At 46.7% G+C, this 25,549-nt stretch overlaps 2 protein-coding genes across 2 annotated transcripts in view; one reads left to right on the plus strand and one right to left on the minus strand.

The window, feature by feature from the left end:
• BTBD1 (BTB domain containing 1) overlaps positions 1 to 21,818 on the minus strand; it is a 40,610-nt gene extending 18,792 nt beyond the window's left edge. The window contains 2 exon segments of the mRNA XM_029575935.1: positions 10,103 to 10,259; positions 21,269 to 21,818. Of these exon segments, the coding sequence (XP_029431795.1) occupies positions 10,103 to 10,259; positions 21,269 to 21,663 (552 nt within the window). The 5' untranslated portion in view covers positions 21,664 to 21,818.
• A 10-nt stretch (positions 21,819 to 21,828) lies between these two features.
• The window catches only part of TM6SF1 (transmembrane 6 superfamily member 1), a 188,698-nt gene continuing 184,977 nt past the window's right edge, over positions 21,829 to 25,549 (plus strand). Inside the window, exons 1-2 of the mRNA XM_029575931.1 lie at positions 21,829 to 21,964; positions 23,365 to 23,519. Of these exons, the coding sequence (XP_029431791.1) occupies positions 23,503 to 23,519 (17 nt within the window). The 5' untranslated portion in view covers positions 21,829 to 21,964; positions 23,365 to 23,502. The remainder of the gene's footprint in view (positions 21,965 to 23,364; positions 23,520 to 25,549) is intronic.

Genomic DNA, 25,549 nt, shown 5'->3' on the forward strand with positions numbered 1-25,549 from the left:
GCAGCCCCCACCGGCAGTGAATGAATGCGCTCACAGGCCCACAGCGCCTGTGCGACCCTGCGATTCGGCGCTGGGGGCTGGCCCGTGGGGCTGCGGCAGTGAATGAATTCATTCATCCAGGCGGAGGAGCCGGCTGCTTTCGCCGCTGCCGGCTGCTTTCGGCTGCCGCTGCCGGCTGCTTTCGGCGCTCAAGGCAGTCCACATGCTGTGACGTCATGGCATGTGACTGCCTTGAGCGCCGAAAGCAGCCGGCAGCGGCAGCCGAAAGCAGCCGGCAGCGGCGAAAGCAGCCGGCTATCCTCCGCCTGGATGAATGAATTCATTCACTGCGCAGCCCCCACCGGCCGAATCGCAGGGGGGTCGCACAGCCGCTGTGGGCCTGTGCGCGCATTCATTCACTGCCGTGGGGGCTGCCGAGGCAAGCCCCCACCGGCAGTGAATGAATGCGCGCCTGTGCGACCCGGCCTAGATTTAACACGCGACCACCCGCCGCCCGCCGGCCATCTCGAACTAACGCGCGTCCACCCGCCGCCGCCTGGAACAAGCGCCCACCCGCCCGCGGCCTAGATTTAACACGCGACCACCCGGCTCCCGCCGCCAGCCGCCTGGACCCACGCGGCCCTCCGACAGGTATTTAAAAATAATTTTTTTTTGAACACTCAGGTTTTTTTTCCAATATAAGACATACCCTGAAAGTAAGACATAGTGGGACTTTTGGGGGTAAAAAGAAAGTAAGACGCTGTCTTATATTTGGGGCAACACGGTACTGCAGTTTCTAGGGGATGTGAATCAAGAAAAGCTCTAAGTTGTGATGTTTCAAAAAATACATACTTCTGGTTATTATAGGTTACTTCACACCTGCATGGAAATTTAAGCAGCATTTTTCCACCTCTAGATTCTACTTCTGCTCTCATATTTAAGAATTTTCTTCTATCTTGTGTCATTCTACTAAAATCTGGGTAAATTCGTATTTTATCACCATGGAACATAGCTATACGATTTCTCATATAGAGCCTTAATACTGTCTCTGTCTGAGGCAAAAGTAAATGTTATATGTAAAACAGATCTATTCGTTATAGGTGTCTCAAAGGACTAATATCTCTGATAAATTTAGCTGTCCTTCAATTGGTATACCCTTATCATTCCTAACTTTTGGTAATACATAATAGATTTTTGATAACACAGGCAGTGATTGCTCTGGCATTTTTAATATTTGTACAAGATATTCTTTAAACAAATCATATGCAGAGATCATATATCATGCCTGGGAAAATTAAGAACTCTTAAATTCAAATATTTTAATACATTCTCAATTCCCTCAAATTTCTTGTCATTATCTCAGCTTTAGTAAATTTTTGGTGTAAAATTTCTAATTTATCCATTCTATTCTCAATCAAATTAATCTTATCCTCATTTTTACCAAGGGTTACTTCAATGCTTTTAAAACGTTGATTTGAATCGACAGTTATTTTAGTTAGATTCATTATGGCTCCTTCTAATGATATTATGGCTGTCCACAGTAAATCCATTGTTATTTCAGCAGGTTTATCCAGAGGCAGCGTAAAACCTTGAGCTAGTCCTGTATCCAGTTTCCCCAGAGCAGTGGTAGTTTCCTCTGCTACATCTCCAGATTGTGTTCCTACTTTAAGGAAATCGGCTGGTAACATTTGAGGAGGGTGAGGGATACTTGGTGCCCCTGGGCTCAAAGATATTTCGGCCAAAGGGTCCGATATCCGCTCCATATCTGGACCTCTAGCGGCCATCTCCTCTGGTGTTCCAGATGTAGGAGTGAAGAAAGTTGATATTCGCGTTTAAACAGGCTCTAACAAGGGAGAAGATGTGGCTATCTCCCTTATTTTTGCCTTACGTTTTGTGTGAGGCATTGATAATAAGATTCCCACTTCTCACTCTTTAATGTTAATTCTTTTATCCTTCTGATTGAAGGCAGAGAGACTTAAGTAAAAATAACTAGAATTTACTCACTTATCAGCCAAAGTCCAGAGGCAGTAATTCTCCAAAGCCGCGCGCCCCTTTGGCGCGCGCTGGCATCGGCTGCGCACCGCAGGGGGGCTGGCTTTTGTAACTCCGGCGGGTCCCTCCCTGATGACATGTGCGAATCAGGAAGCACTCTGCAAAATCCACCGGGGCAGGCAGGGCTCCACCTTACCCCGAATCCAGGTAATGAGTCAAGGAAAAAAAGAGCTCTCGTGTCCCTCAGCCTCCCTATCCATTCTATTTTCAATGTACTCATTCATTTCCATGCGCAAATGGTCCTTAAATGGCTTGTTTATTGAAATATCAAGAGTCTGGAGAGAGATCAAATAATGATCCCCGCAGGAATGAGCCTATTTTTCTCTCATGAAGAAAGTTCTTCATGTCTTTAGCATAGTGTGTACTGGCTGAATCCCAGACTAGTAGGCTTCTTCTGTCACCTTGCAAAATAAGCGGCACCATTAAATCGACCCACTTTCTAACTGGTTTCAAGAATATAAATGCCTGAAACATGTTCAATCTTGCCCTTGTTAATGATTAGAAGTGGGGCTTTAGTTCCACCCAGATGAACTGCCAAAATACAGGTAACACGTGCACTTTCATAACCAGTGGAGGGAACGTAGACTGAGGCAGCACCCCGGTGATCAATTGTCGTTTGTGATCCTTGGCCCATAAACACTGCAGTTTCATCCATAGCAATCATGCTGGAAAGTTGTTTTTTTTTTTTTTTTTTAATATACAGACATTCGATCTCAATCGAGATATCACATCGGTTTACATTCAGGTACTGTAGGTATTTCTCTATCCCCAGAGGGCTTACAATCTAAGTTTTTTGTACCTGAGGCAATGGAGAGTAAAGTGACTTGCCCAAGGTCACAAGGAACGACAGCAGGACTCGAACCCTGGTCTCCTCCTCTTTTGAGAAAAGTCGATGCCATCAAGACATGAATTCAAGGGCACGTTTAATAACTTCTGCATCGTCCAGCTTAAACAACGTTGTGAATCTTCTTAGAGATAGTTCACATTGCTGAAGGAAGCCATCTAGCCAGTAATGTGATTCTTTGACATCTTCTGGGGATATGTCTAATTGTAGCGCCATTACAAGAGCAAATTCTTGATTATCAGCCCTGCACACAACCAAAGCCTTTGCTCTCGTCAGCAACCCATTCACAGATTATGTCTTCCAGCTCAGGAAATAATGGATGCTGACCTGATCCACACTTGCGCTTCTTAGCATTTCCCTTGCACGCCTGTTGACTGAGGTTATCATACTCTGCTCACCATTTTCGGACCATTTGAATATCCAACATCTCTTTGCAGAAAGCAGTAAGATTTTTTCCCCTGGGAGTCCTCCATGATTTCTCTTGTACTCGACAGTATAAGCGCTTTCTTTTTGAAGTCATGTTGTCTTGGGCGGGGGAGGGGGGGGGGGGGGGGGGGAGGGCCAAAATGTTCTGGTACTGGTAGTACAGTTTACTGCAGTGGCATAACAAGAACCTCAATACCGGTAATACAGTTTAATGTTTATTTATTTAGTTTTTCTATACCAGTGTTGGTACATACCTTTAATGTATCCCATACATTCTCCCCTGCCCAAAACACAACTTCCCCAGCTCCCTGCACTGCTACCGTAACTGTCCTCTCGTCTCACCGCAGTCAAGCCACCGACACAGACAGCCAGGAGCAGTACAGTACCATCAGCAGCAGAGATTGGTGAATTAGGTCAAGGCTAAGCCCGCCTCCTCTTTCATTAACCAATCAGATTCAATTTTCGGCCAAACCTTTCGGTTCAGGCTTCGTTATCGGCCTGCCGTGGGAAATTTCATTTTCCCGCGGCTTGGGCCGATTTTATTTTGTCTGCACCCCCCCCCCCCCCCCCGAAACGAAGCCAGAAACCTGGGGTGGGCGGCAGACGAACCCACAAACAAAAACCATCAAACCCTTCAAATTTAATTAATTGCAACCCCCCCACCCTCCAGACCCCACAAAAAGGAAAATTAGTTTTTACCTGTTAATTTTCGTTCCTGTAGTACCACGGATCAGTCCAGACTGTGGGTTGAGCCTCCTTTCCAGCAGGTGGAGACAGACTAAAACTTGAAGGATATCCTATGAGGACAGAGCCTATGCTATAACCCTTCAATATAACGAATGTCAAAAACAGAAAATAACAAAACCAGAGTAGGATCAAGCAAGCAACCATAAAGCTCAATAGAGCCAAGAGGGGAGACTTAAAAACGTGCCAAGAACGAGAGGAAAGACCCTCGGAGAAACTGTCTTGGAGAAGAAAAGACTAACGAGATCGGGGCGGAGTACGCTGAGAAACCCAACTCTGCACAAACAGCCTCAAACACGTTCCAGATACGCACGTAGTCCAGAGAAGTAGACTGTTTCCGGGCCCGCAGCCGGGCGGAGAAGACCTCCTCCTAATAGCACTTGCGCCGGAGACGTCGTTCAAAGGCCAGGCCACTAAACAAGCGCGATCGGCCTGGACGAAAAATACAGGTCCCTGACTAGTGAGCAGAGGAAGATGGTGAAGCTGCAGAGGTACGTCTGTCGCCATGAGAAAAAAATCTGCGAACCACGGCCCGCGCGGCCTAGCAGAAGCACGGGACCCAGATGGAGTTCTATTCGCCTGAGAACTTTCCCGACCAGAGACCACACCTGTAGAGAAGGACGCCCGCCGAGCCGTGGTCCCTCCAGCGGAAGAACCAAGTTGCCATGGTATTGCCAAGAGTCGCCAAAGGGACCACCTGTCGATGAGAAAATCCATGGCTGCGTCAAGTGTCCACTTCCTGGGAGTGAGCAACTGACTGAGAAATCAGCTTGAACATTCCCCTGCCCACGGAGTGGGAGACCGCCGGGCACTGTAGATGTTGCTCGGCCCAGGCGAAGAGAAGGCTGGTGTCCAGGGCCACCAGCAGACTGCAGGCGCCTCCTGGGCGACGGATGAAAGCCATGGCGGTGGAGTTGTCGGACAAGACTCGTATCACCTCGCCACGGATGAGGGGATGAAACTCCAGAAGAGTGAGAAACATCGCCCGAGCCTCCAACCGCTTGATGTGCCAGGAAGACTGAGCCGCTGGCCAGATCCCTGGGCATACTGGGAGAGGCAGACCACACCCCAGCCTGAGACACAGGTGTCTGCGGTTACTATCGCCCACTGAGGGACTTGGAGAGGCAGTCCCGGTAGCAAACGAAGGAGGGGAAGATACCACAGCAAATTGGCGACGGTAGAGCCCAAACAACGGAAGGACGGTGTGAAACTGTGTCGCCACTGACTGCCAAAGGGACAGCAAAGTTGTCTGGAACTGTCGCATATGAGGAAAAGCCCAAGGGACTAGGTTGATGGTAAGGGCGAAGGAGCCTGAGATCTGCAGGCAGGCACAAGCCATCTGAGAAGGCAGCAAGAGCAGACTGAAACTGGCCGAACAACTGGAGGACCCGTGCGCGAGGCAAGAAGACCTCACCTACTCGGGTGTCGAACTGGGCTCCCAGGTACTCTAACTCCGGGAAGGGCTGAAAATTGCTCTTAGAGAAATTTAGTATCCACCCCAGAGACGCAAGAAGAGCTAGCACACGATACACCGACCGCCGGCAAAGAACCTCCGCCTTGGCCCTGAGGCGCCAGATGTCTAGATAAGAGTAGACGAGGAGTCCTGCCCGGCAGAGAGCTGCTGCCATCAACACCCAGACATTACTGAAGATGCAAGGTGCCGTCGCGGAACCAAAGGGAAGCGCCCGGAACTCGAAGTCCCGACGGAGGACGCGAACGCGAAGAGACTATGGCAGCCACGATGAAACGGAAAATGGAATATGCCACTGTGAAAAACGAGGGGGACGAGGAATGCCCCGGGGCAAGACGGCACGAGTATGCTCACAGGATGCCCATGCAGAGAAGCGGGACCTTGAGAGCCCATTTGACTCTTGTGAGGTCTAAGATTGAACGAAGAAAATAGGATAGTGACCTGCGGCAAGTACGCTGTCTGGAACCGGGGCCTCCACGCCCAGACACAGGAGCTTGATGGGGGGTTTGCTCCGGGTGTCACAGGGACCGATCGCACGGGGAAACAGAAAAAGATCCCAACAAACTCGAGGAAAGCGAAGACGTATCCATCTCTGAGAACGTCGAGGACCCACTGGTCCGAAAGGATCTGAACCCAGTCCGCGGAGAACAGGGAAAGGCGACTGCCCCAGAAGGGGACCGAAGAATGAGGCAAGGAAACTCCAGAGTGTGTGCACGCGGAAGGATTGAGCGCGTGGGCTAACCCTCGCGAAAGGGATGGCGCCCACAAGAATGCTGCGACAAAAACTGCGATCAAGAAGGAACAAACCCCCTGAGGAGTCACCGTGCCCGCGTGGGGTATACCGCCTCTGGCCCCGAAAGCGTGGAGGAGAGGGTATAAAGGACCGGGATGGGTTCAGACGGGCCACCGGGAGCTGATGGCCCTTACTTTCCCCTAAGGAATCCCTAGATTCTCAAGGTCCTGGACAAGGAACAGCTTACCTTTGAATGGCAACGTACCCCACCGGGCTGTGGAGGCCGGAGCGGCCGACCAGAGGCGCAGCTAGAGGAGCCGTGTAGCGGACATCGCTGAGACAATCGCCTTTGGCTGGAGGCGGAGAAGGGTCGAATGCGAAGCCTCTGGCCATGGTAGGTCCCGGGCACAGAGGCAAGTTGACGTTGACCCCATCTGAGACCTGCCCGCAGCAGGTAACTGCAGCAAATAGTGGAACACACCCCCGGTGCTAGAACATCAAAGTGCGCTTCACCTGAGCCTCGAGCAGGCGTACCGGGGCATAGGAAAGCCAGGAAAAACCTTCTGAAATGCGACCGCATAAGTAGTCCACGGAGGGATTATTGGGTTTTTATTTTTTATTTTTTTTAAACTAAGCATGCCACCGGGAGGGGGAGCTTCTTCAGGGCCCGGCCCGGCTGGGGAGCCTGCCAATGCCTCAGGCGCAACTGTTTGGGCGTGGGACGAAGGGGAAGGTGCTTGCCGAAAACCTGAATCCCGCCAGGACTGGGGCACCAGGTGTGGAAGGGTAGCTTACGCAACTGGATTGGCGATAGGATCCGGGAGTACTGGATCCGCCGGGGGGGGGGGGGGGGGTCGGGGGGGGGGCACCTCCGGGACCACCCGTGCCCCTGGGGGCTCCATAGCCAGCCGAACTGTCAATGGCACGGAGTGGGGAAATGCTATTTTATTTTATTATTTACTTACATTTTTTTTTTTTTGTAATATTGTTTTGTCCCGGGGCAGGGGGGGTCAAGGGGCGACCTTCCACCTCCGCCTGTATGCTCGCTAAAGGGGATTTACACAGGAGGAGGGAAAATGCACATAAAAAACGAGCCCAAAATATCCCGGGTGGGGGAGGGGAAGAGGGAGGAGACAAAAAGCCCTTCCTGGGGGGCTCAAATCGGGGGTAGCTGCAAAAAAAAAAAAAAAAAAAAAATTCGGCCCCCCAGCCCCAGGGAGCTCCGAAAACGGAGCCGATAAAATCCAAAATGGCCACAGTTCCCGGGCTTCCTGACCTGGGAACGGCTTGGCCAAGCTCTGGGGACTCGATCCCCGTGCTAAATTTGCCTTCCCTGCCGAGGAGGGACCTTCCCCACCCGGTAGGGAGGCATAGAAGCAGCCCCCTCGCAAAAAACTCGACAGGGGCTGGCAGAGAAGAGGCAGGCTGCCTGCCGCAGCAAAGAGCCGCTCTGAAGAAAAAAAAAAAAAAGGCTGCAGAGAAAAAGTTTGATTGACAGCCTGGAGGCCAGGAGTGAAGCAGGGGGGAATCCTGCTGACTCCTGCCTGTCTGGCTGCAGATTCAAGCCTCCTGAGACCAGAAAAAGAAAAAAATACTGGTCTACTGCTGCAAATAAGCTGGAGGTAGGGGAATACCTGCAACTTATAATACAAGTGAAAATTCCTCTTCTAAATATTTATTCACTTTTTTTTTTTTTAAACTGAGCGCAGCAGTCTGGTTCTAAACACTCTCGGCAGCCAGAACAGGGGGGGGGGGGAAGACGAGACCCGGAGAGACACTGTCCCCACACCTGGAAGCGGGACAGACTCAGGCTATACAGGGCAAGAGCCGGGAGACGGAACAGTCTCCCACAGAAGAAAAGAAAAAAATCACTAAAGAAAAAGTTCCTTTACTACGACGGAAAATAAGAATAAGTACTTGCTTGATCCGTGAGGAAAGAAGAAAGAAAGGCTGACTAGCCTAAAGCAGAGAACGAAGGGTGAGCTGCTGCACCTGCTGGAGACAGACGAATACTGAAGGGTTATAGCATAGGCTCTGTCCTCATATAGGATATCCTTCAAGTTTGAGTCTGTCTCCACCTGCTGGAAAGGAGGCTCAACCCACAGTCTGGACTGATCCGGGTACGTACAGGGAATTTGCCGAAATTCCCTAGTGGTCCAGTGGGGGTCCCCGGAGCAATCTCCTGCTCTCGGGCCGTCGGCTGTCAGTAATCAAAATGGTGCCGATGTCCCTTTGCCCTTACCATGTGACAGGGGCTATCGGTGCCATTGGTTGGTCCCTGTCACATGGTAGGAATGGATGGCCGGCGCAGGCCATCAGGGTTTGTTTGTTGTTTTTTTTACAACCCCCCCCCAGGGACTTTCAGTAAGTCTTGGGGGGGGGGGGGGGGTGTTGGGAAAGTCTTGGGGTGCAACCACGTGTCCACCTCTAACTAGGGGCTTATATTTCAAGCCCACTCCATAAATCCTGAAGACTCAAGCTAGGGCTTATCGGGGAAACACGGTACTTTATTTTATTTTTACATTTTTTTCTTTACCACTTTGTTTTGTTAAATACTATGTATGTTGACGTGCAAGTTGCCTATATCTATGGATTGTTAAACTAAAATGTTTAAATTAAAATCATTGGATGATTATGCATCACAAGGTTTATGACCTTCAATTTGTAGTTTTGGAAGCAATTAAATTATGATGGGGTGATACATCAAGCCCTATTGTGGCGGGAACAATAATGCCAAATGATCTGAACTGGCAGATGATTCTTTAATATCGATTTATGTTAGCTTAAATATATCCGAGCTGACTGATCACACGAGATGTGTCAAGCTATGATTGGCTGAATATACACTAATTCCTCAAAAAAAAAAGGGATAGCTTTGGATGGATTTTCATTTTGAAAGTGTTGTGCAGTGTGAGAAAAGCTCAGGAACTGACATGGCTGTGAAACAAACTGATATCATCAATTTTGCTTTGCTGTGAAATATGGTTTATTTTTTCAACATATTTGTTAAAGTTTAATATGGTTTATTCAATCTTTTTTGTAAGGAGTGTTCCTGCAATGGTTGTGATGAGCCTTCTTTAAAAAGCATATATTCTTTTGGATCATACTGTAGTTTTAACTTATTATACTTTGTAACAATATGGAAGATTGATATCCCTTTTGCTAGAATTCAAGTTTAAAGAGAATGTCATCTCAGATCAGCTGCAGGTAAACTGGATAATTGAAAGAGCATTGTTTGAGTATTTAAGCTGCCCATTTAACTTTTAGGTTAATTAACCTTTAGGAAGCCTATCTTTCAGAGTTGAAGGAACATTGCTTAAGACCACTTTTATGAGGGTTACACATTTGGAGGGATATTGACTATGTAATTAAATGATTTACTTATTGTGCGAACAAGATTTTGGGAGCATGCACATATAGTTTCAACACACATTTAAGGGATACATTCCTATTTTTTGGAAGATTTGTACACATATTTTGGTTATATTATAAACATTTGATAAAAAGTGTTTCCTGTATGTGATTAGTGAAAGACTCGTAATGATAAACACAGATTTGTGCCTATTAAATTTAGATATCCTTTCAAGCAAATGAAAGTGCTCATAAATCCCCCAATGTTCAAGAATATTAAGGTATCCATTTCTAGCTAATAATGTACCATCTTTGGATCTCTTTCGCATAGGGATAATTTGATATGTCCACTGACCTCTACAAAATTTGTCTTAGTATGAATATATATATATATATACACACTAGAATAAATTGCAGATCTAAATAGTACAAAAGACATATGTATTAGGTACCCAACAACTATATTTAAACCCCACTAGCACTGAAACTGTTACTTAATTACCTGAGTAAGAAGCATGAATGCGTTGTCTGCCCGAAGATGTTTCGTGAGAAACTCCACACAATGGGCTTCCAGTGCAGGAACTGCATATTTCTTTGCAGTATACAATGTTGTCATAACTGTTTCAGGACCAATCTGAACTTCATCTGAATACAAAAACCTAGAACCAACAAAATCATGAACAAAGGGTTAGTATGAAAGATATAAACAACCCAAGCAACTGAACATCATGCTCCTTCAACTCTGAATAGATTTACTATAGAACTTTTTCAAAGTAACATGGTAAAAAAGTTGCCATCAATTACACTGTCAGGGATGCAAAAATGTCACTGGCTGAACATTTACATACAATTGTGCTGCAGCAGAAAAAAATATGCAAATTAACACAAGGTTGACACTCAACCACTAAGAAATGTCAGACAATAACTTGTGTACATAGTTTCTAAGATACTAGAAACAAATCCACTAAAATGGCTAAATATCAGAAAGATGATATTATTCAAAGGATATTAAAACCACCATCATAGCAATAGCCTCTCTTTCAAAGCTTTCTCCTTACTGCAGATTTTTAGTAGTGCTGACCTCAATTTGACTATGCTCTCTCTCATGTCCCATTAACTAAACTGCACAGGTTCACAAAGTTATAGACAGAGGGGAAACATGTATGCTGTGAGTTCTAAGCTTTGCTTTACTTCAGCTAAAGCCAGTGTCTATGCTGACCAACTGGTTCAGAGCAGAATTTTCAGCTAATGGTAGGAATTTTTATGGAACTAGAGGCTTCTTGCAGTTTCTAAATTATTCAGGGGGTTACTGATAATTAATAGAGCTGTTAGGGGCCAGAAGCTGAGTTTCACCTTATATAGAAATTCATCATGCTCCTAGTAAGACCACCCAAAAGTGCAAAGCTCCAATTAATAACTGATTAAGTAGTAAGAGACCAATATCATTTCAGTTGCTATTTCCTGATTTTGTCAGATCAGCATATGGTTATGTTATCTTCTTTCAAGAAAGTTATTCAAATTAAAGAATTTTACTGTAGTCAACAGGTGTGGTTGTTTGATATTTTGAAGACTTTTGTATAACACCTAGGGGCCGATGTAATATTATACGCGGAAAGCGGGCACTGACTTTTCAGCATCCGTTTTAACGCAAGCATGGCTCCCGCAAAGGGGGGGGGGGGGCGCAATGCAATAAACAAATTAGGGGATCGTGCTAGCAAGGAGGCACTAGGGTCACTTGCATGACTTTAGCGCCTCTTTGCTAATGCAACCCCGCAGTTACTGGCCGTCTGCCTGTTATGAACACAGACGTAGAGCATATCGGCATCTGTCTTCAATGCGGCTGGCTGAGGTTATTTTTTTCTTTTTTACTTTTAACGAAGTACAGAAAAGCAGTTTTTTCTGCTTTTCTGTACTTTTTTTTCCCAATGCGCTCAGCTATTAACACCTGCTCCAGGCAGTACTCCTGATAGCAGTTGAAGACGGATCAGATTTCAATCTAACGTCAGTCCTAGTACATATACCCCTGCAGGAAGTGCAGCTCTTCAGTATTTTCCGTCTCCATAGCAGTTAGGGACTCGATGCACACTCACACAGCATCAAGAGTACATTTTACCAAAGAAATCCAAATTAAGAAGAAATCTTACCTCTACAGACGAGCCCCGCTCTCCTGCAGTGTCACCCGTTGGGTCCCTCCCCCAGTCAAGATTCCTGAGGTGATTTCCACGATCCCTCTGAGGTAAGCCTCGGGCCAGCGGCCAACCCTCGGCAGGGACCTAGCCCCTGACATAAAGTGCAATCTCGAGCACGGCGGTGAAGGTATTTTCCCTCTCCCCCCCGCAGCCGGAGACCGCCCGGAACGAAACCGGGAAGCGCCGAAGACAAGGTAAGGTAGAAATCTATTTAAAAGTCTCCGGTTTCCGAAGCTCAAGGAGACGCATAGGTCGCCAGCCGGGACCAGTGCCACTGGGTTGATCTGCCCTAGCAGGGCTAGACCCCGGTCAGATCTGAGGGTCCTCCCCACATAGAGACCCTCCGAGGTGGTCGCCATATTGGCCCTGTTCGCTGCCCTGTCCGCCGTCTCGATCCATGCACACAAATACCTTGTGCGCACAAGCGAAGCACATAGCCACGCGCTCACTGTGCCGGTCACATACTTTCGACCCATGTGCACAACAGCGTGTGCATTTCTCCACACGCGTGCACCAACCTATCAGGGTGATCCAGTACCGAGCGGTAGGAAGAGCTGCGTTAGTGCCTATGGCACCCGCGGTTACCGCCCGCACAGTGCAGCTCACCTACCGCTCGATCCTGAAGCCTAATTATATGTAAATGTAAGCCGCGTCCGAAAAGCCTTAGTCCCGCGCAACCCAGGATACTGGATAGAGCGCCTATACAGGATCCTGGGTGCGCGGGCCTAAGGCTTCACGCCACGCTGGTATCTGTCATTTCAAATGTCATTTGAAATGACAGATACCAGGAAGTCTGGTCCGATCGGGTGCAAAAGTAAGTTGCTTCGCCGCCGTCAGTGTCCCCCCCCCCCTCCTCTCGGAGCAGGGAGCGAAAAGCAGCCTTGCTCCGGGAGGGGGGGGGGGGGGGGGACGGGACACTGACGGCGGCGAAGCAACGTAGAAGCAACGGCGAAACGACTTTTCAGTGTCCCCCCCCCTCTCGGAGCAGGGCGCGAAAAGCAGCCTTGCTCCGGGAGGGGGGGGGACACTGACAGCGGCGAAGCTTTCCCCCAGCCCGGACACCGGCAAAACTTGCTGTTTTGCAGCCATGAGCCACGAGCAGGAAGGCGAAGATCTGGCTCCGATAGCTCCTCCCGACAAGATGGCCGCCTGCACGGGAAAGAGTACAATTGGCCGCTCAAGACGTGACATCACGTGACATCACGTCTTGAGCGGCCAATTGTACTCTTTCCCCGTGCAGGCGGCCATCTTGTCGGGAGGAGCTATCGGAGCCAGATCTTCGCCTTCCTGCTCTTGGCTCATGGCTGCAAAACAGCAAGTTTTGCCGGTGTCCGGGCTGGGGGAAAGCTTCGCCGCTGTCAGTGTCCCCCCTGCTCCAAGAGGGGGGGGACACTGAAAAGTCGTTTCGCCGTTGCTTCGCCGCCGTCAGTGACCCCCCCCTCCCGGAGCAAGGCTGCTTTTCGCGCCCTGCTCCGAGAGGGGGGGGGACACTGAAAAGTCGTTTCGCCGTTTCTCCGCCGCTGTCTTCTGGCTTCGCCGGTGTCCGGGCTGGGGGAAAGCTTCGCCGCTGTCAGTGTCCCCCCTCCTCCCGGAGCAAGGCGGCTTTTCGCGCCCTGCTCCGAGAGGAGGGGGGGACACTGAAAAGTCGCTTTGCCGTTGCAGTCTCCGTGGCAGCCCCAGTCCGGACATCGGAGGGGGGCTGCAACGTTTTTTTTCGCTTTTTTTTTTTGGCTTCTGGAGGAGGGGAGAGGACTGGGGCTGCCACGGAGACCGGCACCCATGATCGCGGCCGGGGCAGGTGAGCGGGGGCTGGGGGAAAGCTTGCCACCTACCCTTACCCATGCCTCTACCGCCTGGGTCAGGGTAGGCGGTAAATTTGCAGGTTAAACGCGCGACAAAACGGCAGGGAAAGGTAGCGTTAGTCGGGGCGCGGGTTACGGGATGCTAGGGGAATAGCTAATTCGCTCTTTTGCATGCAATATGCATGCCGCGGGAGGAAGGGGTTACCCGGGGAATTTAGGACGCGGTAGGAGTAGGTTAAAGGGGATTCGGGATCCAGGAAGGGCTAACGCGGCCGAAACGTGAGTTAGAAGCGGCTTAGGAGCAGGGTAAACACGGCCGCACTTTACAGGATAGGCCTGTATGTGCGCAACTGTATTGTATGCGCACAAGCCATGGCAGCACCTGAAAATAAGCTCAAAGCTCAGGGCCTTTGCCCAGCATGCCACAGCTCTGTGTATACAGTGCGAAGAGGCCCTAGGGGACCCAACTCATGACCCTCCCCAGCCGGTACCGGACCCCAGCCTCTCGAGTGGTATGCTGGACCTAGCATCACACAGCGGGACCCCCCCTCAAACAGGGCTCCCCAGGGACACTGTGCCCCCTAGTTCTAGACCCAGCTTCTATCTCCTGGGTGGAATTCTTCAAAGGTCTGCGTACTTCGTCCACATGCAACCGGGGCCTCCTACAATGCGGTCACAGGCCCCACCAGAGGACCTCAACATGCCAGGACCCTCTATGCCCAGGGAAGTGATCCCACCGCCTAGAAGCCCCACCTTCGGGGACACAGACATCTCAGATGAGGAGTCAGAACACCTGGAGGAAGGGGAACTCCCTCCGGGGACAGAACCCCACCGAACCATGAGACGCTTCTTCACCAAGGATGAGCTTCCAGACCTGGTCACACACAGCTTAAAAGAGCTTGCCAACCCACAAACAAAATAAGCTTTAGAAAAAGTCATCCTTGCTTCCAAACCCAGAATCCCACCCTCTCCCTAAATATCCTTGAATGTCCACAAATATGAATAGCTAGAACAATGCTGAAGTTCATGTAGACATGTTACCAGAAAGTTCCTTTAAATTAATCATTTCCCCTGTAACTGCAAAACCACTGTCTTTAGACCATCTCTGTACAAGGATTCCACGGTCCATCTCGAGCTTCCAGTTCCTCAGAGATTTCTGCAGCTGCAAAAAGGTCGCTTGCTGAGATCTGGGCAGAAAAGATCCTCCAAGGTGTCTAGGAAGTCCATTAGCCCAGACATATATCTCTGGGTGAAAATAAAGCAATCTGACAACTTTCTGAAAGAGGCCAGTAAAACCCATAAATTCCGGAACTGTAAACAAATAATCTCACTCCACCCTATCAAAAGCCTTTTCGGCATCAAAACTGACTACCAAAAAGGGTTTGTTCTGCTGTTGACAACACATCAAGGCAGTCATCACCAGGGGACATTAGTTAAGGCACAGCACCCTTGTTCAAAGCCTACCTGTCCGCCTGCTATAAGACGGGGCAACAAAAACCAGTCTATCCACCCAGATTTTTGCATGTAGCTTCTGATCAAAATTTGAAAGGGAAATAGGTCAATAAGAGGCAGGCAGAGATTCATCTTTACCTGGCTTAGGAATAACTATGATCTGAGCTATATTAACACCTGCTGGATATTCACCCTTCTCCATTAAAACCTGAAACAGATTGCAAAGAGGTGGCAAGAGGTGGCTGCACAAAATGTTTATAGAATTCACTACTAAAACCATTGGGACCTGCTGCTTTCAGTATCCTCATCTCCTCTCATTAACTGGCCTGTTCAACCAATCAAGGTGGGCACTGGTAAGATGTGGAATATATGAATGTTATTAAAAAAAATCATAAGAACATGCCATACTGGGTCAGATCAAGGGTCCATCAAGCCCAGCATCCTGTTTCCAACAGTAACCGATCCATGCCATAAGAACCTGGCAAGTACCCAAAAACTAAGTCTATCCCATGCTACTGATGCTAGTAATAGCAGTGGCTATTTTCCAAGTCAACTTAATAGCAGGTAATGGACTTCTCTCCTCCAAGAACTTATCCAATCCTTTTTTAAACTCAGCTACACTAGCTGCACTAACCACATCCCCTGGCAACAAATTCCAGAGTTTAATTGTGCGTTGAGTGAAAAAAAGCAAGTTTGCTTACTGTGAACAGTGTTTCCTTAGATAGCAGGATGAATTTGCCATGCTGTCTGGGAAGCGTCACGACCCGAAGTAGAGTTTCCTCAGTGAGTCACAGAGCTTTGACTCCGTGCGACTGCGTGGTGAACTTCCCGCACGTTTCCCCTCTTCTCCTCAGTTTATTTGTAGCCAAGCAAGAGGTAATAAAAAGGTGTCCTTTGTGGGACTGTCTAGGGAGGAGGGAGGGATCGCATGGCTAATTCATTCTGCTATCTACGGAAACAGTGTTTATGATAAGCAAACATGCTTTTTCCCCCGTTGATAGCAGGGCTGAATTAGCCATGCTGTCTGGAGTCCCAAGCTCCCGGGTTGTGTCCATTTGGTATGTTTTTTGAAGTTCAGGACAGCAACACATATGGTAGACAGTCTCATTGGTTTTGAAGAGTAGACAAGACTGCTGTGCCCAGCGCTGCATCAGAGGTCGTTTGCTGTTGTAGACAATAGTGCGACATGAAGGTATGGATGGACGACCAAGTTGCCGCTTTGCAGATTTCCAGTAATGGAACCTTGTTCAAGTGGGCAACTGATGCTGCAGTGGTGCATTATCTGGTGCGCCTGAGGCTTCTTGTGAAGTTTGATTGATCGTTTGTTGTAACAAAATAGAATGCACTGTGATAACCAACTGGCAATGGTTCTCTTAGAGACGGGTTGACCAGGATCATTTCGATTAAAGGAAAGGAAGAACTGAGAAGGTTGCATAGGAGATTGAGTTCTTTGTTTATAGTAAGCCAGAGCCCGTTTACAGTCCAGTGAGTGTAGAGGTTTCTCACGATCATTGGTATGAGCTTTGGCATGAAAATGGGCAGAGTGATGGTTTGATTGAGATGGAAAGCGGAGACCACCTTAGGAAGGAAGGTGGGATGAGGACGAAGGGTAACCGTCGTGGTAGAATTCTAAATAAGGACAATAGTGAACCTAAGGCTTGTAACTCACTCTCCTAGCTGATGTGATGGCTACTAGGAATAAAGTTTTCCATGTTAGGTATTTGATGCGACTGGTATCTAAGGGTTCAAAGGGGGGCAGCATTAGCTGCTTCAAGATAATGTTCAGGTCCCATGGTACAGGTGGCTTTGTCACTGGTGGTCTGAGGAGAAACATGCCCTTCGTGAATCTGGAGAACAAAGGATGGTTAGAGATTGGCAGGTCATTATGAGAGTGATGAAAAGCTGCAATAGTGGCCAAACTGCTTTGTAAAGTGTATGAAGATACTCCAGTAGCTGTATGGCGGTGGAGGAGAATGGATCTAGGTTCCGTGGCTTACACCACGTCTGATAGCGATGCCATTTGCCAGCATAGTTACGTCTGGATGAAGGCTTCCTGGATGCGATGAGAATATCTTCAACTTGTGGAGGTAGGCCTAAGTGGTTTAATATTTGCCTATTAATCTCCATGCTGTGAGATGGAGGGATTGATTCACTAGATGGAGCCTCCTTCTTATGTTAAAAGCTGCGGATGGTTCTCCAGCGGTATTGGTGGGCGTATGGAAAGTCGCATGAGATACGCATATTTATTTTATATTTATTTTGTGTTTTTCTATACCGGCATTCGCGATGGGAATCGCAACATGCCAGTTTACAATTAACAAAGGGGTGAGAAGGAAGAAACAATAAGAACATTAACAGGTGCTGAACGGAAGGGTGCAGTTACAATAAAACAGGGAATTACATAACTTGGAGCAGTGAAGAGGCGATAGGAAATTAACAAAGAGAACAAAATTACCAAATAATGGTATTTACTACGTTATGGAGTTTTGCAAAGTTATTTACCAGGTTAAAAGTAAAGTCTGAGCGTTGGTTAATGGTGCATTACATGGTTGTCTCAGCCATGCTGGATCTATGAGGATCATGTCTATGTCTTGAATACATTTCTGAATTGTCCTGGATATGAATGGTATATGGGAGGGTAGGCATACAGTAAGCCCGTCGTCCATGGGATGAGGAAGGCATCTGGGGCGTATCGAAGTTTGCCGGGGTAGATTGAGCAAAAGATCTGCGTCTGACAGTTGAGTCCCAAGCCAGCCCCTTAATAAACCCTAAGAAAACATACCATCCCAATACCATTGTCATCTGCTCAACGGAAAAAAAAACAACCCACCAGTCCCTACCCTTCCCCCGCCTTTACAACACCCAGACCAAGTAACCCCATAATGCAAGTACAAAGATCACGTTCCTTGCTATGGCATACCTCACCCTAATACTACAAATACCAGGTTCAAGCCTCTTTAAATAGAAGAGATTTCCCAATTTGTATCACAATGTAATAATTGTACATGAATTTGAAAGTTAAGTATGAAAAAAATATGAACAAGACAAAATACAAGAAAAAAAGAAAAAGGACCAAACTAAAATGCCCAACAATCACAGTGGAAAGAAAAATTAGTAAAAGAAAAATAATAAAATAAAAAATGAAGGGCATCAGAAGTATCAACTTATCTTAAATCCCAAACCTCTGTTTAAAAAAAAAAAAAAAGGTCCCAGTGCACAAACACATTCCCTTTCAATGTTTAGTAACAGACAGAAATTTCTATGCAAGAAGGAAATCCAATAAAACACTTGACCATCCTGAAAAATGAGCACTAAAAGAGTTACATCTGCAATTTGGATTAAATTAAGCGCAAGAGCCCCGTAGCTCATGTGACCGCCCTTTTCAAGTATTTGGAGCAGGATGACTGTGCTTCATTTACGATTCCAACGCAGCTACACATTTTTTTGCTTCTGCAAGTGAAGTAAACCACTTAACTCCATCCTTGTGCCCAATCCACAGCTTAGCAGGGTAGAGTAGGGCAGAGCAACATTTGAAACAGTTTAGTGCAAACAGGAGCAAAATCCCAGCATTGTGCTGATAATTTGGAGGAATAGTCTTGGAATACCATGACTCTTTCCCCATCAAATGTGAACTGTTTCCCAGCTCTTACAGCTTGTAGGACCTCTGCTTTGTGTACAAAATTGAGCAGCCGAGCTATCACCACTCGCTGTGTCTCGATGTTCGCCCACTTAGCGCCCTACTGGTGAGCATGCTCAATGCACAATGTCCCATGATTGCCTGAAATTCAGTTCACGGGGTAATCACGATTCCAAAAAAGATAACTCCCGATCTTCTAGGGATTCTGGTAGCCCTATAAAATGCAGGTTGTTGCGGCAGGCCCTGTTCTCTAAGACCTCTAACTGTTCCACCTGTTTATCCAGAGCCATTTGTAGTGTGGTCACCACCAACTGTGTGGCTTGTAGGCCATCTTGAGTATCAGAGATCCTCTGTTCTGCCTCAATGATCCGCTGCCCAAAACTAGACATCCTTTTTGAAACCTCAAGTTTATCGATGATTCTCTTCTATTCAGGCTCTAAAGCCTCCACTATAGCCAGCCTGAGCTCAGATACCGCTAGCATTGCCTAAGCCTCGCAACGTCCATCTGCACTTCTAGCGGCCATCTTTGGCAATACCGGCTTGCCTTTGTCTTTTTCCTTCTTTGCCAGGCACGCAGACATACCCAGTGCAGAGAAAAGACAGCTGAGAGTAGTGTCATTTAATCCAAAAGCAGATAAAAATATGCCAAGACAAAAGTGCCCATGGGGGTAGGTAGCGGTGAGATAGCACGAGAGAAACAGATCTTATATGCTACCCTCTGCACAGCAACACGTGACCCCTCCTTTATGGTCTCTTTATTCTGTATTTGGTGAGGGTCTGTTTGTGTTCTACATGTGTGACTTAAGCAAGGTATTCTGCTAGCATATAGTTTCGATAAAGGGATCTTGTTCTGTTTTCTTAATAGGAGGTGTATTATTGTTTTAGGGCCTGTTGTAATATTTGCAGTATTGTCTTTTCATAGGTAGAGCTGTTACTGTCTCAAACATCTCTCCTTCGCTCTTCAACTTTCTCTCTGCTCCTCAGACCATCCCAACCAGTCCCCCTCTCTTCCTCCCTTTGTCCTGCCCATCAAGCACTCAGGCCACCAGTCCATCTCTCTCCCTCCACAGTCCAGCCCCACCAGTCAATCCCCAGTCTCTTTCTCTCTCCACAGTCTATCTTCACCAGTCCATTCCCTCCAGTTACTCTAAATCCAGATCCAGCTATGTGGCTGCCTGCATTTACACAAGCAGGCTGATACAGTACAGTGCGCTGCCATTGGACGCGCGTTTTCCCTTACCCCTTATTCAGTAAGGGGAGAAAAATGCGCGTCCAACCCCCGTCCAACCCGCAACACCTAATAGCGCCCTCAACATGCAAATGCATGTTGATGGCCCTATTAGGTATTTGCGCGCGATTCGGAAAGTAAAATGTGCAGCCAAGCCACACATTTTACTTTCAGAAATTAGCGCCTACCCAAAGGTAGGCGCTAATTTCTTCTGGCACCTGTTTTTACTGCTTTTCTGTGCACCCTTTTCTGTGCACCCTCCAACTTAATATCATGGCGATATTAAGTTGGAGGTCCCGAAGAGTAAAAAAAGTTAAGAAAAAAAATTGAAAGTTGGGCAGCGGCTCAAAAACTGGATGCTCAATTTTGCCAGCGTCCGGTTTCCGAGCCCGGGGCTGTTAGCGGGCTCAAGAACCGAAGCCGGCAAAATTGAGCATCGGCTGTCAAATCTGCAGACATCCACCGTTCCTGTCAAAAAGGAGGCACTAGTGTCCCTAGTGCCTCCTTTTGCCCATTTCTACTGCTGGGCCTCATTTAAATACTGTATCGCACGCACAAGCGAGTGGCCTGCGTTCGCCCGCTCTCCCACCAACTTTACTGAATCGGCCTGTATGTAAGTTAATGAAGATGAGTATATTCTTGCACAATTATTGCTGTGCTTTGCAACTGTAGGTATTTAATTTCAGTAAGCATTATTTAATAAGTTTTAATTATTATGAATTATAAATAATTATATGAACAGACTATTACATTAATATGTTTTCTATATATGACAATGGCAGATAAAAATTAAAAAGCATGTGGGGGGTGTTCCATGAATGCTTTGGAGGTTGAAAAGGGATCCACACTACCAAAACAGTTGGGAACCTCTACTCTCGGATATACATGTTCAAACCATTAAGTCTGTAAAGCAATAACACCAGGTGTTATTTTATAGGCATCCATTAATTTTCCACCGCCCATCCATTCGCTCACTTTTTTTTTTTTTTTAACACTCAACTTTCAACCCTTGTGTTATTATTTTTATCTACACCCAATAGGCTTAAGTGTTTTATTATTAGCTTCCACCACTACCTCAGCTAGTAGGCTATTTCAGACATTTCCCACCCCCTCAGAAAAGTAGGAGTTCCACTTTTCCCTTCAAACCTTTCTCCAACTTGACCCCCTTGTCCTTGAATTTATTTTTCTCTGAAAAAGTTCACCTTCCTGTTTGTTAAATATTCTCCCATCACCAAATCTGTTCAGAGGCTCCCGCAAGCGGTGATCTCTCCCATCACCGAATCTGTTCAGAGGCTCCGGCAAGCGGTGATCTCTCCCGCCCACTGCCTCCTTTCAAACGCGTCCCGCCAGTGGCCCTCACCTGAGCAGCGCCAGAAAAGCCGCGGGCTCCACATCGGGCAGCTCGATCTCGGCAGAAGTGGTAGCCATGCCTCCGTTGAACATGGCGTCGAAGACGGCGCTGCCGGCCGCCAGGACAAACTTGTGGGCAGGGATGCGCTGGGCCTGCCGGCCCTTGCCCACTACGAACCTGACGTCGCTGAGCAGTTCGTTATTGAAGAGAAAAGCGAAGCGCTCCTTCAGGGAGCTCTTGGTGGCCTGCCAGTTGTACATGGGCTCCCGGTGGAAGGGCGGGGGGAAGCCGCCGTGGGCCCCGGCCGCCTTGCCGGCCGGGAAGTTTGAAGCTCCTCCTCCACCACCGCCACCGCCGCCCTCCGGGTCTTCCTCCGGAGGCGGGACCCCTCCCGCCGCGGCCATGGCCTCCGAAGGAAACCCGCGCGTCCTTCACTAAAAGCGCCGACGTCAGTTATACAAGATCCCCCGAAAAGCGCAGCCCCCACCGGCAACCCACAGCCGCAGCTGCCGCTTTTTGTTTACGGCTCACGCAGCCCAGCGGTGACGTCCTTCCGCCTCGCAAACTTCCGGCAGGGGGCGGGGCGGGGCGCTCACGCTCCTCCCTTCTAGGAAAGCAATGGGTGACTTGCGAATCTCAAACGGTCCTCTTACCCCATCCTGCGGATCCAGCGGGCTCCTGCTTATTTGCCATAAAACCGACGAGGTCAGAATTTTACCTATCGTAGTAGCTGCTGCTCTGTTCATGGTGTAGGACCGCAGTCGAGGGTAATCAGGCTTCCGGTGGGCGGAAGGATCAGTTCCTAAATAATTTGTTTGCAGTTCGGCATACATCGCATTCTGGGACTTTCTCATTATTGATATATAGCTTGGCAATCATACTATTTTGTTCCATAAAACTGAAAAAAAAAAAAAAAACCAATTGAAAAACGCATTATTTCGTGGGACCTAGAGCTACGTCATTAACTGATCAATCCTGTTATTTGGTCTTGGGTGTTTTCATTGATGGGATTGTTTGTGGTTTTTAGGTTATATGTTGAGGAGGGGGGTTCTTATGTTCTTATAGCTATCACATCTGAATGTCCTTTTAATATGCATTAATATTTCTTTTGATGTTATACTGTTTTATGCATGATACTGTAATGTCTTGTTTTGTCTGTTTCCTTGTTTCTTATTTTAAAATATTTTACATTTAGGAGCAGGAGCTAGTTAGTACACAAGCACATTTTTACAGCTGTAATCCCATTGTTCTAAAAAGAACATGCTGCTTGAAATGAAGCTATTCTATCTAGCAAATAATAAAACTAGATAGTAGCAATGAATATAACTACTTTAAAATATAAATACAAACAGATACATGTTCTCTAGTAAACTTAGCAGACTAACAGTAATACCCTCATGCCTAGGGCTGCCCCAGACGGAGGAACTGTCTGGTTAATATGAAAGTTATGGTGGAAACATGTGCATCCACACGGTTTGCTTGGCAGGCTGCAATGGTAGACTTGATTAGCAGCAGGCATGTCCAAAATGGTGGAGGACATGGAGGCAGTATTGTAAGCAGGTTCAAAGATCATGCATCAATAGTTAAATGTAAGGGGAAGTCATGAATGTTCAATAGTTGATTGTTATTGTTCTATGTTCTATGTAAAAAACCCCAGTCTAATCTACCAGACCAGGGCAACTTTTTCGTTACTTGTAAACCGGACTGATTTGTATTGCATACAGGAATTCCGGTATATAAATAAAAAATTAAATAAATAAATAAAAAATGAACTGATCCTGAGGCTGCAGTGGCTGTGTAATCTCCCAGCCCAATGGATACCCACTTTGTCAAACTAGAGCAGCCAGTGAGCTCTAGTGTGTCATCCTTGGATACTCTGTTGGCTCAGGGTGGAGAAGGAGAGGAAGAGACTTCGGTCTTTGAGTTTTTCCTCAGCCTGGAGATGCGAGAGACACCCACAATCCCAGTCCCAAATAGGAGCTCTGGCAGGGATCTGACAAAGGTGTTGACTGATGATGTCAGATGCCATGAGTCAAAATAATATAAGACCTGTTATATTATTTGGATTTGGTTACATGTTATATAATATTGGGTCTTTTTTGCAGATGCCATGAGTCGGCAGAGAGGGAAGGTGCTTGACCCATTGTGGGATTCCAGCATGAATAACACCGGAATCACTTTGGGGAGACAATCCATCTTGGAGGGAGTGTTGTGAAAGATCATCTAGGTGACTCATTGTGGAAATGAACCCAGTAACTTGGTGAGAAATCCACATTAGTATGACCCCAAGCAATAACTCTTGAGGGCCTAACTGAAGCGATTTGGAGTATGGAGCAAGAATATGTGACTAAATATTAAACTGTTCAGTCTTTAAATATTCCAAAATTACAGGTAAGATTTTCAAAAGTGCTGGCTGTTTATTTTAAAGGTAATTCACATCAGTACAGTCCCCCAAAACGGCAGTGTTTTGCCGGAAGGGCTGCATCCAGAGGGACCTAAAATTAAAACAAAAGTAAATATACTTTAGAGAAAGGGGAACAGTAGCCAACACAACACCAAGGGTAAACATATAAAGCTTAACAGTTTAATATTTATTCACATATTCTTGCCTTGTATTACTGTTTTATGTATGATGTTTTTTACTCCATCTATGCTTTGTACAATCCTCGTCAAGCTAGATAGAAGCACTTTCTTTACAATTATAGGAAATTCTCAATAAATTTAAAGAGCTGTAATCTGGTGTAACAATCATAATCAACATATAGTATCCACTGAGACCAAAGTAGGGAAACAGCAGGAAGCTGAGTGTGCCCTAGTTAAGGAAAATTTAGTTATTAAATAATAAGCTGTAATGTTTAGAGAATTTGCTTAGGAGCCGATTGCTACACTTTTTGAACTTTCCCAAGATTTCCACTTCTCATTTGTTGTTGTTAAAACATTTTATGGAGATTTTGAAGATGCTAGAAAATGCGTGTCCCCCTGTCTCCAAAGCCTACTATATTTCCTCGATTAAACAAGTAGGATCTGGGACCACTGCTGGACTCCTCAACCTTCTTTTGATTTTTTTGGATGCTTCCAAGGCCTTGGAGCAGGGGGCTACAGATATGATTACATTTTCAACACTCACTGTAAAGTTTGTTTTAGAGCCTGATAAAGAATGCATCCTAGAGCTTTTTTTTTTTTTTTTTTTTTTGTTGTTGTAAAACTATTTTGTTCTTTAATTCAAAGATATGATTTTTTTCCTGATGTTGCACGAGGTACTCAAAGGAAAAGAAACATTTTAAACCCTGATATTTAATAACACACATGGATAATTTAAGACAAAAGTGGCACCAAGCTGCAAAACCTGAACTCTCATAATCGAAAACTGTTATTTTTTGATTCTCCCCAGCTTACTGCTTTTTTGTTTTTTGTCATTCAGTATGGGTCCAAGTCTGATTCCTGTAACATCTTCTCCCATGGGTTATCTTGATGGGTTTTCTCACATTTAATTAGTTCTGGCTGCTCTGCTCTTAATGCCTTCTTTTCCTTTTGTGAAATTTTTTCTTTCTTTGATAGACACTCCTTTCCCCTCCTTTTCATGGACTATTAAAGATATGTTTGAAATGGATTATGTTGTTGATTCTTTATTTCTTTCTGATGCCTTTTGCAAAATAACTAGAAGTCTTAGCAGAAATACAAGCGCTCACATAGCCTGCTTTGTCTAATAGGCTATGCAGAAGATCTAGGAAGTTCACTCATAAAAGGTAGCTGTTTAGATCAGGCTGTGATGATATAGTCAAACTAGCAGCTGGGTCTCTCTGGCAGGCTGCAAGTACAGAAACACCTAGAAGACTTAGTGCAATGCAGTCACTCGTGAAGCTCGGTCTGTGTGACAAGCTATACAGGGGACTTGGAAGGCCAGATGTTTGGGCAATGGCCAAGTTAGCATTATTGGCTATCTTATTATAGAGCCTTGTGGTTAGTGATGGGAAATAACTGGGATCTTGTATGCTCATCTATCCAAAATGACTACAAATAAGGAAGACAAAAAGACTTTTAGATAGGGAGGAATATCTTGCAGATCGTCACACTCTGTGGCTGGCAGCTGGAATGTATCCATTCCTTAGTGATATGGACAGAAGATGTAGGCAAGCTGGATGGTCTGGTTGGTCTATTTCTACTGTTACTATGTGCTTTAAGGATTTCTGCACTTAGAAAACCCTATAATGGCAACAAACAGTGGAAAAGTGAGTAATGGATTGAATCAACAACCCAGGGCCTTACATTCCACTCAGAAACAGCTGGCCA

Source organism: Rhinatrema bivittatum, chromosome 13 (genome assembly GCF_901001135.1).
Source record: "Rhinatrema bivittatum chromosome 13, aRhiBiv1.1, whole genome shotgun sequence".
Lineage (NCBI taxonomy): Eukaryota > Metazoa > Chordata > Amphibia > Gymnophiona > Rhinatrematidae > Rhinatrema > Rhinatrema bivittatum.